This window comes from Ornithorhynchus anatinus, chromosome 11 (assembly GCF_004115215.2).
Source record: "Ornithorhynchus anatinus isolate Pmale09 chromosome 11, mOrnAna1.pri.v4, whole genome shotgun sequence".
Lineage (NCBI taxonomy): Eukaryota > Metazoa > Chordata > Mammalia > Monotremata > Ornithorhynchidae > Ornithorhynchus > Ornithorhynchus anatinus.
In genome coordinates this window covers 2,601,469-2,616,376 of record NC_041738.1, presented here as the reverse complement: position 1 = coordinate 2,616,376, position 14,908 = coordinate 2,601,469, and the positions used below count along the sequence as shown (strand labels likewise).

The 14,908-nt window shown below is 53.9% G+C and overlaps 1 protein-coding gene across 3 annotated transcripts in view; it reads right to left on the bottom strand.

Moving 5' to 3' along the window:
- The window catches only part of CDON (cell adhesion associated, oncogene regulated), a 102,921-nt gene that overhangs the window by 7,850 nt on the left and 80,163 nt on the right, over positions 1 to 14,908 (bottom strand). For all 3 annotated transcript variants that reach the window (XM_029074890.1, XM_029074889.2, XM_039913410.1), the window contains exons 13-17: positions 13,118 to 13,299; positions 11,355 to 11,460; positions 6,696 to 6,818; positions 4,594 to 4,809; positions 1,512 to 1,774 (exon numbers count right to left, since the gene is read on the bottom strand). In XM_029074890.1, coding sequence (XP_028930723.1) covers positions 1,512 to 1,774; positions 4,594 to 4,809; positions 6,696 to 6,818; positions 11,355 to 11,460; positions 13,118 to 13,299 — 890 coding nt within the window. The remainder of the gene's footprint in view (positions 1 to 1,511; positions 1,775 to 4,593; positions 4,810 to 6,695; positions 6,819 to 11,354; positions 11,461 to 13,117; positions 13,300 to 14,908) is intronic.

Sequence of the window (14,908 nt, the reverse complement as noted above, 5' to 3'; positions counted from 1 at the left end):
TGAAGAAAACACGCTGTCCAGAATCCAAGGTGGCAGACGCCTTCAGAAGCAGCACACCTGACGTGGCAACTACTGAGAAGGCGGTCATTTATTGTTCAAATAAACAAACTATTCGCACGTCCAATTACTAAGGCAAACAATAGCCTCATTTTTTTCCTATGGAAACAGCATGCTCTCAATGCTTTCCAACTCTCCCTTCTCGTTTTCTCGGGCAAAGTTCGCAGTTTCGACTAGGAACGGGGACAAAAATGTTCAGTAAGCCTGAACGAGAGCCATCTGCGTGCGTCCACAGACAATAATGAAATCATTATTCTCTTTCAGAAATGGGGCACGTCGAAGCAAATTAAAGATTTTTCTGCCGGAGACGAAGGTGAGGTCACCGATTTCTGGCTTTTCAAAAATAGACCTACCCAGTACTCTTAAGTCATTTGGCCTGCAAGGTCTCAACGAGACCCTCAGAGAGAGCGCCAGAGACAGAGAACTGCTCTCACCCTTCGCTGTTTTCTAGGCTAACCCGCACTTCCTGCAGCGTTTCCCTAGCAAAGGTTTCGATAGCCAGACACTATCAACCCATCAGTCCTATTTATTGAGGGCTTACTGTGTTCAGAGGACCGTACTGAGCACTCGGGAGAGTACGACTAGCCCGGAGGGTCCCCGTTCAGGCAAACCACACGGGTCTCGCTGAGCCGAACAAATAATCCACTGCGCTCTCCCAGGCGGGAGGCAGCCAGCTCTCCTGGGACTCTTCCGTCGGACCCGCACGAGAGGGATTCCCCAACCAGACCCGCCCTGGCTCACAGGGGTCCCACTCATTTTGGTCTTCGAAACTGAGCGATAGCCAGCCCGAGAATCCTTTCCCCTGAGGGGGACAGTTGAGGCAGTACACTCCTAGAGGGGCCAGAGAAATACGAGCTCAAGTGGCATCGGGCCTGGACCCTGGATTTCTGCTGGTGGCCAGTGACCACTCTGCTCAGAGCTAGGGCGAACCCCGAAAGGCGGCTAGCAACGACATCCGGGTCAGACTGACAATTTCAGTTACCGGAGTTAAATGGGAGAGGAGAGAATTTAGAGAGAGGGGTCCATGGGGCCTCCCGGTTCCCGGCTGGGGCGTATTTGGGAAGCAGCGTGGCCTAGGGCAAAAAGCCCGGGCCCCAGAGTCAGAGCATCTGGGATCTCAAGTGCAGCTGGGATCTCATCCCTGCTGTGTGACCTTGGACCAGTCATTTAACTTCTTCCTCAACTGTAAAATGGGGATTAAATACCCGTTCTCCTTCTTACTTAGACTGCGAGGCCCACGTTGGGTGGGGGACTGTATCTGACCCGATTAACTCGTATCTATCCCAGTGCTTCGATCGGTGGTCGACATAGAGTAAGGACTTGAGAAATCCCACAGTTATATGTGGGACTCCTATCCTGGGACGGCCGACCTTCTTTCCCCTGAAGTTGGGAGCAGAGGGAGGGAAGGAGGGAGGAAGAAAAGGAGGGGACGTAAGCACAGCACAAACACTTACGTTCAGCAGGTGGTGAGGGTGCTCGTATTCCACGTGGGTGAGGGAGAGGGAATCGGTACGTCCCGGGGAAAGGCCTCCGTTCAAACTTCCGTTCGAGACGCCGCCGCCGTTGGGAAGCTTATGGCGGAGGTGTGGGCAGCCGTTGCCGAGGCAGCCCCCGGGCCCGCTGCCGTTGACTCGGCTCGCGCCGGGCAGGGCGGGGTACTCCATCATTGGCCCGCTGAGATCGGAGCCCGGGCACAGGTATCCCGGAGGGTCGTACTCTACGGAGGGAAAGAAAAATCAAGCCACCGAACTGTCCGGGGACGACCGATTTTTTCCAAGAACGGGCAGAAGCGGGAGCATCTCTTGGTGAGAGGGGTTAGAGGAAGTGCCGGAGGTGCAGGGGAAGGGTGAGGAGAGGGGCTTTAGGGAGCAGAAGAGCCGCCACTGAGCCTCCTCACCTCGCCCCCGGGACCGTCCACCCTCCACAGGCAGACTGGCCCACCCAGAACCAGGAGGCCAGTGGGCTCGTGCCCACTGCATCCGGTTCCAACCAGTCACTGCTCAGAGTCCGTCAGAGCAGTGTGGTAGATGGAGGGGGAAGGTTTCTGCCCCTCGGACTCTCCCAAATCCCCACGCTCTATGTGGCTCAGGAAGACTCTCAGAGCCGGGCAGCCCAGCGGGACCCTTATTCTCTAGGGAAGTGGGCCCCTGCCATGCAGGACTGGGTGCCATTAATAGCAACTGCCGTATTTAAGTGCTCACTATGTGCCAGGCACTGTACTGAGCGATGGGGTGGATACAAGCGTATCGGGTTGGACACAGTCCATGCCCCACCCGGGGCTCATGGCTTTAATCTCCATTTTCCAGATGTCGCGTGAAGGCCGGGTCCCTGTGTAAGCGCCCAGTACAGTGCTCTGCACGCCGTAAGCGCTCAATAAATAAGACTGAATGAACGAATCCCTCCCGACTGCGGGTGGGAGGGAGCTCTCCGGATTCTGCGTCGGCTCCGTCAGGTCATCGACGAATCGAGTTATAGACACTGAAGTGCTTAAGGAGAAGCCGCAGGCTGGGGAAATTGCCAGCACGCAACAGCCCGGGCAACCTGGAGGAAAGGTGCTGAAGTTCCCGCTCCCCGGAGAACGCTAGATGAAACAGCCTCGGTTTTGAAGCTGCTACTCGTGGGAGAGCAATGGAAAGAGGCTGGGTCTGGGTGTCGGAGGACCTGGTTTCGAATCCTTCCTCCGCCATTTGCTTGCCGTGTGACTTTGGGCAAGTCGATGCTCTTCTCTGGGCCTCGGTTTCCTCATCTGTAAAATGGGGATTAACTGTCTGCTCTGCCTCCGACAGACTGTGGGCCCCAAGAGGGAGTGGGACCGTGTCCAATCTGATTATCTTATATCTATCTCAGTGCTTAGAACGGTCTCTGGCACATAGGAAGCACTTATCAAATGCCATTTAAAAAAAATACCATTGATTGATTGGTAAAGCCATCGCCCACCTCCCTTTAACCACCACATCAATTTGATGAAGCCTCAGAAAGAAACACTTTTCCAACCTGCCCTTCAGTATACACATGGATATTATTCTTATTAATTCGTTATATTCATAATAATAATAATTGTGGTATTTAAGTGCTTACTATGTACCAAGCACTGCGGAAGATAAAAAAGAATCAGGTTGGACACAGTCTCTGTCCCATATGCGGCTCACATTCTTCACCTCCATTTTACAGAGACGGTTACTGAGGCACAGAAGTGAAGTGACTTGCTGAAGGTCACACTGAAAACAGGTGGCGGAACCGGGATTAGAATTCTGACTCCCGGGCCCGTACTCTATCCAACAGACCACCCTGCTTCAGATAGGGAGAACCCGTCCCCACCCTCCCGCCCCGCAAACTACACAACCCTGCATCCAAGTGGCCCGGGGGAAAACGCCTCCCGCTAAAGGGACACTCCGGGACGGTGCCAGGGGGGAGGACGGTGTCCGTTTCCGAGCACAGGCACGGGCCGAGCGGCCGACGACCGGGGCACAGGTGACAGGTGATCATTTCTCCCTCTGTCCTCTTCCACCCTCCCTGTCCTCCGGGGCGGGCGGGACAGGGCCAACAGGAACCCGTAGCAGCGGAGAGGGGAGCCAGTCCGGTATACACGGGGTCCGTTTCCAAATCACGCTCCCGGGGCCCACCTGCCGTCTTCCAGCCCCGCCAAAGAGCGGGCGCCATCTCGACGAGCTTCCGGGCGCGGGGGACCTATTCAACTTGGAGGCTGACTCTCAGCCCCAGCTCTCCCAGGCAGCTGCAACCCCGAAGCTCCCCATGGCTTCGCTTCCCTCTCCCCTCCATCCTTCTCCTAAATGGCGGGCGGAGACAAACAAGGTTGACTGGATCTGGGGGTGGGGGGCGGAGGGGGCAGTTGCCTCAGCAACGGCAGCGAGAACTCCCGGCCTCTCCATCGTTCTTCCCCCTCCTTGGTGGTCCACCAGGACCAGGGTTTCCCAGCCGAGAGCAGATATTTGCCGAAGGGCCCGGTTGGTTTTGGCAGGGGGTGTATGGCTGGCCGGGCTGTTTATTTCTTCCGAGCAATTTAATTTGATGCTCTACTTACTTTGGCTTGTGGCGGGGGCAGGTTTAGTGTCACCCACTCCCGGTGAATACTTTCAAACATTCGTGCTTTGTACCGTGACACTTAGATGCTCTGGGCAAAAGTGTTCGCCGTCAATATTTATTCTGTAAATATTTTCTGTTGGAAAGAAAGGGGGAGGAGGCCGGGGAGGACAAGGACAAGGAGGGAAGCAGCACTGCCCGGTGGAAAGAGTCCAGGCCTGGGAGTCAGAGGACCTGGATCCGAGTCCTCGCTCCGCCGACGGTCGTCTGTGTGACTTTCACCAAGTCACTTAACTTCTCTGGGCCTGTTTCCTCACCTATAAAATGGGGATTAAATCCTACTCCCTCCTACGTCCACTGTGGGACGGGGACGGTGTCCAGCTCGATCATCTCGTCTCTACCCCAGCGCTTGGTAGAGCGCTTGGCATGCAGTAAGCTCTTCACGAATACCATTCAAAAAAGGAGGAGGAAGAGAAGGGCGTTAGAGTGACTTACTCTGAATGGCATTTTGCTGGCGGTTCTTCCACAGGCACATGGCAATGAAAACCATAAGAATGAGCACCATGACGCCCAGCACGCAGCCCACTATCAGATACAGCATGTCGCTGCTTCGCGCGGGACCGGTGGCCGGCCCGGAGTGGCCCCCGGGAGAAATGGGAGGGGTGCTGAGGTCCTTCAGGGGCTCCTCGGAGGCGCCGGGAACACGTTTCACTAGTTGAAAAACAGAAGAGAGACGCGACGGCCTTAGAGGGAAAACCGGCCCCCGAGGGACGGTTTACTCATTCAAAGAGGTCTGAGGAGAACCGAATCCAGTCTGTTTACCCTTGTTATTGAAACATCCTGACCACGGATGAGTCAGCGTGGGGGCTCCTGGTCGGAGCCCCGGAGCTGATGCCAAGGCCTAGTGTTCGGCACGACTTCAGCCTGAAAAGGCAGCAGAGCGGAGGAGACGCCCTACCGGCCGCCGCTCACCAGGCCCCCGCTCTCGCCCGTACGGTGCCCTCAACACCCATCTCCAACCTGGGAGAACAGGTAGACAATGTGGGCAGGGAATGTGTCTGTTCAATCTTGTACCGTACCCTCCCAAGCGCTCAGCACAGTGCTCTGCAAACAGTGAGTGCTCGATAAATACAACTGAGTGAAGTAGTCTGTTTGGCGAGCGGCTCTCGCTGCGGTTGCCACCTGAACCCATGCTGGCCTGAAGGAGGCCTGAGATAGGACCTTCCTTCCACCGGGCCCTCCCCGGCTTCCTCCTACCTTACCTCGCTGCTCTCCCGCTACGGACCCAGCCCGCACAGTCGGCCCCTCGAATGCCGACCTACTCACTGTACCTCCATCTCGTCCATCTCCACCGCCGACCTCGCGCCCGCATCCTGCCGCGTCTGGCCTGGCACCCCCTCCCTCTTCATAACCAACAGATAATTACTCTCCCCACCTTCAAAGTCTTATTGAAGGCCTATCTTCTCCTGGAGTCCTCCCCCGACTAAGCCCTCTTTTCCTCTCCTCCCACTCCCTTCTGTGTCCCTCTCGCACATGGATTTGCTCCCTTTCTTCACCCCCTCCCTCAGCCCCACAGCGCTACGTACATACCTGCATTTTATTTAGATTAATATCCGTCTCCCGCTCTCGTTACGGGCAGGGAACATGTCTACCGACTCTGTTATAATGAACTCTCTGAAGTGCTTACGTCAGTGCTCTGCACACTGTACGCGCTCAGTAAATACGATCGACTGACTGATAGATTACCGAAGCTCACAAAGGCCCCGGGAGCTTGCAGGTGATGGCTTGGCCCACCACCTGAAGAGGACAGAACAAGGAAGAGCCCTAGGGCTTTCGCTTCCCAGGATCAAAAGAGCTTTGGGGAGGCTCAGCAAGACCTGTTTGACACTAATTTGGGGAAAGACAACTTTGAATGAAGCTACAGAAATGGTGGCTGGGGTGAGGGGAGTGGGGAGGGAAGGAGCGGGGAAAAAAAACAAAAACAAAACAAAAAATCAAGAAAAATTAACTGGAGCTCATTATTTTCCTGGCGGCTCAGAATCCTGCCCAACTCAGAGCGACCAGAGATACAGGAGCTCTTTTTATTTTGTGTCAGATCGCACTGAGTTTTACCACTGATATCACATCTGATTTCACATGCGTTTCCTCGGGCCCCTATGAGGAATCAATCTGGCAGGCATCTCTCCCGATTCAGAGGTGAAGAAACCAGAAGAGCGGTTGATCGACTCAGCCGGCTCCGAGGGGAAAAGCGATGGCCAGGATTAGCGGGTTCCGGGCTCGCTCTGGCCTGGTCACCAGTCTAGTCAGTCGGATCATATTTATTGAGCGCTTACCGTGAGCAGACCACTGTACTAAGCGTTTGGGAGACTACAATATAACGATACCCCAGACACATTCCCTACCCACAATGAGCCTGCAGTCTAGAGGGGAGCTTACAGTCTACGACCCTGAGGCGGTGGTTTTCAGAACGAAGCCACGGAATGAGGGCCGGATGTCTTCGGGATCCCGGTGGGAAACCACGTCCGGCAGGGGTCGGGAAGGGAGAGAAGGAGATAAAAACGTGACCGTCGCGGGGCGGGGCGGGTCCCCTCACCCACCTTTAGTCTCGCAGATCATCACGTTGCTGAACTCGCTCTCCCCGCCCTCGTTGAAGCACTGCATCTTGATGTCATAGGAGGTTTCGGGCTGCAAATGACCGATCAGGTGCCACTGCTTTGAACCTAGGAATCAAAACCACCGAGCAGTCAGACCAACTAAAGGCCACGGCTTTCATCCCTTCGGGTCTCCGTAAAGGATCACGGCCATTCTTCGGAGGCTGACAGGAGTCCCGGAGCCCCTGCCAGGGCGGGTGGTCGTTCGAGGGATGGCTGCCCGTAGCTTTACTCTAGGGACATGGAGATTCGCAGTCTCGGTAAAGGGGGTACCTTCTCACCGCTCTCCTCCCACCACACCCCAGCTCAAGCTCCTTTTTTGTCCCTCCCCTCCGAGTCTTCCCAACTGTACCTCGTTCTCGACCCTCCCGCCCCTTCCTCCCACCTTTAACGCCATCTCATCTTTAACTTTCCCTCAGTGTCAGGGAAAGTTTCTTGTGCATCTCTTGTCTAACCCAAAGAACTGTGAGTGCAGCGCCCTGCATTCAGTAGCTCATCATCATCGACGGTATTTATTGAGCGCTGACTGTGTGCAGAAGACTGTACTAAGACCTCGGGAGAGTACAGCACAACAGAGTTGGTGGGCACGCTCCCTACCCACAGGAGCTTACAAAAACCATCACTGTTACCCCTGGGACTCCTTCCCCGTTCAAATCAACCGAACCACCTCTCTCCCCGGTCTTCAAAGCCCCTTCTAAAATTCATTCATTCATTCAATAGTATCTACCGAGCGCCTACTATTTGCAGAGCACTGTACTAAGTACTCGGAATGTACAAATCGGCAACAGATAGAGACAGTCCCTGCCCAATGACAGGCCTACAGTCTAATCGGGGGGAGACAGACAAAAACAATAGCAATAAATAGAATCAAGGGGAAAAACATCTCATTAAAACAATAGCAATAAATAGAATCAAGGGGAGGTACATCTCATTAACAAAATAAATAGGGTAATAAATAAATAGGGTAATCCCTCCCCCTCCAGTAAGCTTTCTTCTCCCCATGTCACGTTCTCCCCACTACCAGCTCAGCACTTATGCATGCACAGCAATTTCCAAATCCTACTCAAGCATTTAAGAAGCAGCGTGGCCCAGTGGCCAGACAACGGGCCTGGGTTCTAATCCCGGCTCCGCCACTTGCCTATGTGACCTTGGGTAAGTCACTTCGCTTCTCTGTACCTCAGTTACCTCTTCTGGAAAATGAGGATTAAGACAGAGCCCAGTGTGGAACAGGGCCTGTGACCAACCTGATTAAACTGTATTTACCCCAGTGCTTAGTACAGTGCCTGGTACAAAGTAAGCGTTTAACAAATACCATAAAAAGGGCACTCACTTGTTCACCTCTTCCTCTTTGCATTCTCCCCTTCCTCCTCTCTGTCAAATTTTCTGTCTTTACCACTAGATCCTACGTTTCTTGAGAGGAGTATTTTCATCTACTCATTTCTGTTGTCCTCTCCCAGGTGCTTAGTGTCAGAATTGGGACGGGGAGCGGCCGGGGGCGTGCAGTGGAACACACCGGGGAGGCAGGTGTGGTGCCGACGCCCACTGTCTTAGTGGAAAGAGCCTGGGCTTTGGAGTCAGAGGTCATGGGTTCGACTCCCGGCTCTGCCACTTGTCAGCTGTGTGACTGTGGGCAAGTCACTTAACTTCTCTGTGCCTCAGTTACCTCATCTGTAAAATGGGAATTAACTGTGAGCCTCACGTGGGACAACCTGATTACCCTGTATCTCCCCCAGTGCTTAGAACAGTGCTCGGCACATAGTAAGCGCTTAACAAATACCAACATTATTATTATTATTATCACTGCAGGGCTCTAGTAGAGGAGCCAGAGAGTAACAGTTGAACTTGACATACACCATTCAGGATGATATCCGTTACGTGCTATGTCCCAGGAGCTATTCTAAGCAACGGGGCGGATACGAACAAATCGGGTTGGACGCGGTCACTGTCCCACATGTGGCTCCCGGTCTTCACCCCCAATTTACAGATGAGGCAACTGAGGCCCAGAGAAGCGAAGCGACTTACCCAAAGCCACACAGCAGACAGGTGGAGGAGCCGGGATTAGAAGCCGATTCCTTCTGACTCTCAGGTCTGTGCTCTAACCACTAAGCCACGCTGTTTCCATCCCCAGCCCTCCACGCCCCCTTCCCATGACGGATACCAATTCACGCGGTGGGACACGCGTGGTGTCAGGGTGCAGAAGGGTGGTGCTGTACCAGAAGGCGTGGTTTCTCTTTCTGCAAAAGTCTCCCAGCCAGAGAAGACAGAGAAAAACCTGCTAGCAAAACTCCACCGAAGGGACCGGGCGGCCCGGCCCTCTCTGGTTTCTGGCTCCTCGTCTGTCGCTCCCAGCCCAACAAGCATCTCTAACGGAATCACTTTTGTTGTCCGTGGCTCCCGGCCAGCAGCTCATTTAGAAGCCCTCCTTAACTGAGTACCCGGGTATAAATCACCCTCCATTTCTACTCTGGTGGACCTGGGACAAATTTTAATAAACAGGGACCCTTCTTGGTGAGTTTAATGAACTGTTTGAGCACTTTTGAGCCCGCCTGGAAAATACCTCCTCCGACTGTTTCCACTGTTTCTTAGAAACTCGGCGGTACCACCTACCGATGTCAGTTTTAATTAAAAGCGGGGGGGGGGGAAAATAGCCAGAGAAAAATAGCTTGGCTGACAGGTCCAATATCACCCAGCCTCCTTTCGAGTCACAGAGACAAAGGTATTTCCAACTGGAAACACGACCACCCCCTCCCCCTCTCCCTGTTTTCACCACAAAACCACCCGCTCAGTCCCCACCTCCATCACACACACATACACACACACACACACAAACACACATTCACACACTCAAGATTCAGATCTTGTAAGGAGAAGGTTCTGCTTGTTTTAGGATTAAGCCGCCCTGAAAGGCCCAGGAGGCGAAGAATTCTCGGCCTCGTTTGTAAATGGCGAGAGCCCCCCAGAAGAAAATTCATTTCGAGACTGGCTGGAGCTGGGATGAACCTATGCCGACAGGAAGCGAGGTTCTTTCCAGGGTTGTCAGCTCTCCATCATCTTTCCTGCCCTCTGCTCTTCCCGCCCCCACCCCCCCAACCCCCCACCTTCCCTCCATCCACATTCCTTGGAGTAATTACAGCACCAGGCTGAGGTTTCCATTTCACACCACCAGTGGAACTGGGGTCAGCCTGGGAATTTTTACTGCCCTCTCCGGGCACCACTGGGGAGGGGCGGCATTTCAAACGGGCCCCCGGCCATGTTAGGTGACTATTCAGTTGCCATGGTGACTTTTCGACCGCTGAAATTCCGACCGCTGAAAATCCGACTTGTTCCGCGGCGCTTTCCCTGAACGTTCAGAGATGAAGGGGAAAATAGCGTCCTTGCCGTTAAAAACCAAACAGGCAAACTAACTTAACAGCTAACTAAGGGCAGATGATGTCTTATAAAGGAGAGCTGGGAAAGGTTAAGGCTTGATCGCAAAGACAAACTGAACTTTCAGGCCAACACCTCTGGGTGACAAGGGCCCCGATGAATTGGTAATTTTGCCATTTTTGCGAGATGAGACACTTTCTCCGAAACCGGCATCCTAGAAATAATTTCGTCGCCTCCGAATAAATGGAGACTTTATTCCAGAAGTCAGGAGAATTTAGATGAAACCGAGGGGACGCCTCCTAACGGCACACTTTCCGATTGAATTCGGCTGAAAACAGGGGCCTCTTTAAGGCAAGAACCTCGGTGTTGCGAAGCTCCATTTCGCTCAGGAACTGACCTGGGAGCGCGAGACATTTTGGTCCCCAGCTAAAAAACAGCTGAGCGGCTGCTAATGGTTTCCAGCCGCCCCCAGAAGGCTTCTGAATGCAGAAACTTGAAAATCGGGATAAGCAGATTTCACAGAACACTGGAGTCCACTTAAACGTCTAACTGCTTGGAGTCTGTTTCCAAATGGGCTCCGGATGCCACGGGCAAAAACCCGTTCACAGACAATACCGCTGGCTGCAAGGGGGTCCTTAAAAAGACCCTCGACATCTGCATGCAGCTATCGGTCACAGCTCGCCCCTCCCCACAAAATCATAGCACAACCTGGGACCCAATAGGCCAAAAGAAACCCCCCGGCCCAGAAAAGTCCCCCGTTCGCTCTCATATTATTTTTTTTTAAGCTGACTTCCTCCCTGGTCCCCAGGACTCAGGAAGCTCCCAGGGAGAATCGCTTTGGGGCCTTCGGCCCCCAGAAAAAAGGATCTTCTGGTTTATTTGGATAAAACTGAACTTGTCTTGATGAACTCCAAAATGCCTGCTGCGGTCTTCTGGGCAACCCGATCCGTCCATCCCCCCCGGTAACAAAGGGAGTGAAGGAAAGGAGCTGCCAAGAGCTCCTCCTTCATGAGCAGAAGCCTCGGGTTGGACGGCGGGAGGTCACCTGAACAATTCTCCCCCTTAGGGAAAAGACTCCAACAGTATGCAGGTCAGGATGCTTAATCATTCCAAATTCCTGAGCTCTGGAATACAATCAGACGGTGGGGGCTGCCTCTCTCTCTCTCTCAGCCTCCCCACCAGGACGACGGCAACACCCCTCGAGGCCCCTTCCCGTCTGACTTGCTCTAGCGGACTTACCTTCCACCACATCCCTCTTGTAATCACTGTCATTGTCACTGTCCGTCGGCCGGTAGTAGATGTAAAATCCTTGGATGGGCGTATTGTTGTTGCTCGAAGGAATGTACTGAAAAACAGAAGCAGAGATACCTCAACGAAAGGCAGAATCGATTTGACTTCCCCGGGTCTCACGTTTCACCCTTCGGTGCTCCCGGGAGGCGTTTCTCCCCATCCGGAGTCCCGTCCGTATGGTGGCCCTATCTGGGCTCCTCGGTTGCTGCGTGGAAGAACCAAAAGCAGACAAGGGGAGGCAGCTAATCTGACAAACCGGCGGTTAAGCACCGACCCACCTGATCACGCCACGTTAGCATCACTCAGACATGTCCAGCCTCAACCAATCATCCCTAACCCTTGCCTTAACGGGGGCTTCTGGCCCCTGCTTTGGTCACCCGGTAATCGTTTGTCGTTGACCTCATCAAAAAAACCAACAAAACGTGCCCACACTTAACCGCCGGCGGTTGGCTTTTTAACGACTTGCTGGCAGACAGCGTTGGCCGGTATTTAGACAGAGGTCGCTGGTCAGAACGAGCAACAGACTGGCAGGCACGATCCTCAACGTCAGACTCAGGTACGGCGGCTAATTGTCCCATTCTATTTTAAGAGGTGACGCCGGAGATGAGGAAAAAGCACGTAACTGACGGACAGAAAGAACAGAGCGGAGAGCACTGGCTCGAGGGGTGGAGGGACAGTTAAGTCGGTCAGTCAATCATATTTATTGAGTGCTTACTGTGTGCAGAGCACTGCACTAAGCACTTGAGAGAGTACAATATGACACATTCCCTGCCCCCAACGAGCTTCCAGTCTAGAGGGGAAGACAGACATTAATAAAAATCAGTAAATTAGAGCTTTGTGCATAAGTGCTGTGGGGCTGGGAGGGAGATGATAATAATAATAATAATAATGTTGGTATTTGTTAAGCGCTTACTACGTGCCGAGCACTGTTCTAAGCACTGGGGTAGACACAGGGGAATCAGGTTGTCCCACGTGGGGCTCACAGTCTTAATCCCCATTTTACAGATGAGGTCACTGAGGCCCAGAGAAGTGAAGTGACTTGCCCAAAGTCACACAGCTGACAAGTGGCCGAGCTGGGATTCGAACCCATGACCTCTGACTCCAAAGCCCGTGCTCTTTCCACTGAGCCACGCTGCTTCTCTATGAATAAAGGGAACGAGTCAGGCTGAGGCAGAGGGGAGTTGAAGAAAAGGAAAACGGGGTTTAGTAAGGGAAGGGAAGGGAAGTTCAGAGGCGAAGGGGAGAAAACCCATCTGAAGGGAGCAGGGGGCAAGAGTTTTTGATGAAGAAAATGAATGGGAGAAATGACCGAATTTTGGGAGGGGCTGTTTTTCTGGCTCAGATTTCTGAAGAATGACCCCAATTCTTTCCGGGCGCTTTTGAAAACGGCCAATGAGAGTCCCTGAATCTAGTGGGTGAGGGAATGAAGCGCAGAGAAACTAACTTAGCCTTCTGGGGCCATCGGCTTAAAACGACATCGGGCTCGACACAAATAAACCACGAAACGGTCCGACAGAGATTGGGATCCGAGCCAAGACGATGCCAAACTTATTCTCGACCCTGCCCCGGGTGGCCCCCGGGCAAGCTGCTTAGCATCCAGGTGTTTCTCGGGATGGAGTGCGGTGGCCTCCCGTTCCCGGACTCGAGGAGATGAGGCTATTCGGACGCAAATCGGGGGTGGGGGGAGGAATCTGGTGCCTGCCGCCACTCACCGTCCACTTCAACATGATCTGAGTGTCGCTCACGGCCTCCGTGTAGGCGATGTGAGGGCCGGCGACGGGACGGTTGGAAAAGCGGTTGGGGAAGCCGGCCACCTGGTAGGGCCGAGACGCCAAGCTCCGAAAACTCTCGCCGTAATGGTTGACCGCGATTACCCGGAACTTGTAGGTGGAACCTTGGGGGAAAGAAAACGACACACAACTTGAGCGGTCAGAGGTGAGAGAGAGGGAGTCAGAGGTGCCGCTGCAGGCGGGACCAGATACTGTGCTTATACACTTTTAAAAATATCCGATGGGGAAAAAACATTCATTCATTCAATAGTATTTAATGAGCGTTTACTATGTGCAGAGCACTGTACTAAGCGCTTGGAATGGACAAATCGGTAACAGATAGGGACAGTCCCCGCCCTTTGACGGGCTTAAAACATCCGACTGCAGCCTCTGTGCAACACTGTTCTCTCTCAAGTAGAAGTTACAGGTCCCATGCTCCCAGAAATGCTCCCAAAGCCAAAGGGAGAGAGACTGGGGGGAGGTGTAAGGCGGGGGAGGGAGCAGAGAGGGAGGAGAGGAGGGAGAGGGGAGAAGCGGGGAATAAAGAGAGAGAGAAAAACAAAGTGATGGGAAGGAGCTTGGACAGAGTCCAGAGGATAGAGATAAAAATGATTAGGGGCTTGGGAAATCATCCCTCTAAGGAGAGGATACAGGAGTTGAGTTTATTTGGCTGGGAGCAGAGGAGGCAGAGGAGGGGTTTCTAGTTTTCAAAGGATCACCATGCAAGGGAAAGGGGCTTTTCCCTAACTCTGCAGGAGCAGCCCGATGGGAAGGTCTCGAAAGAGATGAAAAACTTTCCGAGGGCAGGGGGAGGCGCGAGGCTGTGTTACCGAAGAGAGAGGCAGCATGGTACAGTGGATAGAGCAAGGGCCCGGGAGTCGGGTGATGGGTTCTAATCCCGGCTCCGCCACTTCTCTGCGGTGTGACCTTGGGCAAGTCCCTTCACTTCTCTGTGTCTTAGTTACCTCACCTGTCAAATGGGGATCGAGCCCGTGAGCCCACCAACCCCAGCCAGTGGCGGAGGGCCATCTGGTTCCATTCCGCCCACCCGCCACAGGTAGCAAGAACCCACAGGGTGCAGGGCGGTGAGAAACGAGGCCCGACGACACCCTTGGCCAAGCCAAGACTTGTCGGGGTCGACCCCCTCGTCAAGAGGAATCCAGGTGGTGCTTTTTGTCTCAGGTGAAGACCCCGAGGCCTTGAGAACCTTGGCCATCAGTGACGGCCACGCCACCGGGATGGGATGGGGGGTCAAACTGCAGCACATATTTTGCTCCCCGGGGTGGCTCTACTGGTGAAGAGCAGGTGGGGGGCTAAAGCCAAATGGCATCCCCGGGGAGCTCACCAGAAGTGGCCCTCTGGGAAGCGTGAGGCTCCGTGGCCGGGCAGTGCGTTCCAATCAACCTGCCAAGGGAAGGCACCCACCAGTGGCTTTACGAGCCCGCGGAGCGGAACCCAAAACCGTCGCACCTCGAGAAAATCCCGGGCAGGCCCACGTGCCCAAATCACGTGCCCCAGGCTTGAGGGAGAAGGTTGGACTGGGGGTCATAGTTAAACCGACCGAGATGTATGGCTTGTTGAGCTCAGGCACTCGGGAGGAGACGGCTGTTGATGAATCAACCGACTCGCCCCTCTCCCGTCAACGGCCTGAGTTCAGAAACTCTTCACGCACTTTGCTTTGTGCTTTTGGCCAGCCGCCAGTCCTCGGCTGAGCATTCCAAACCCGCTGAAGAG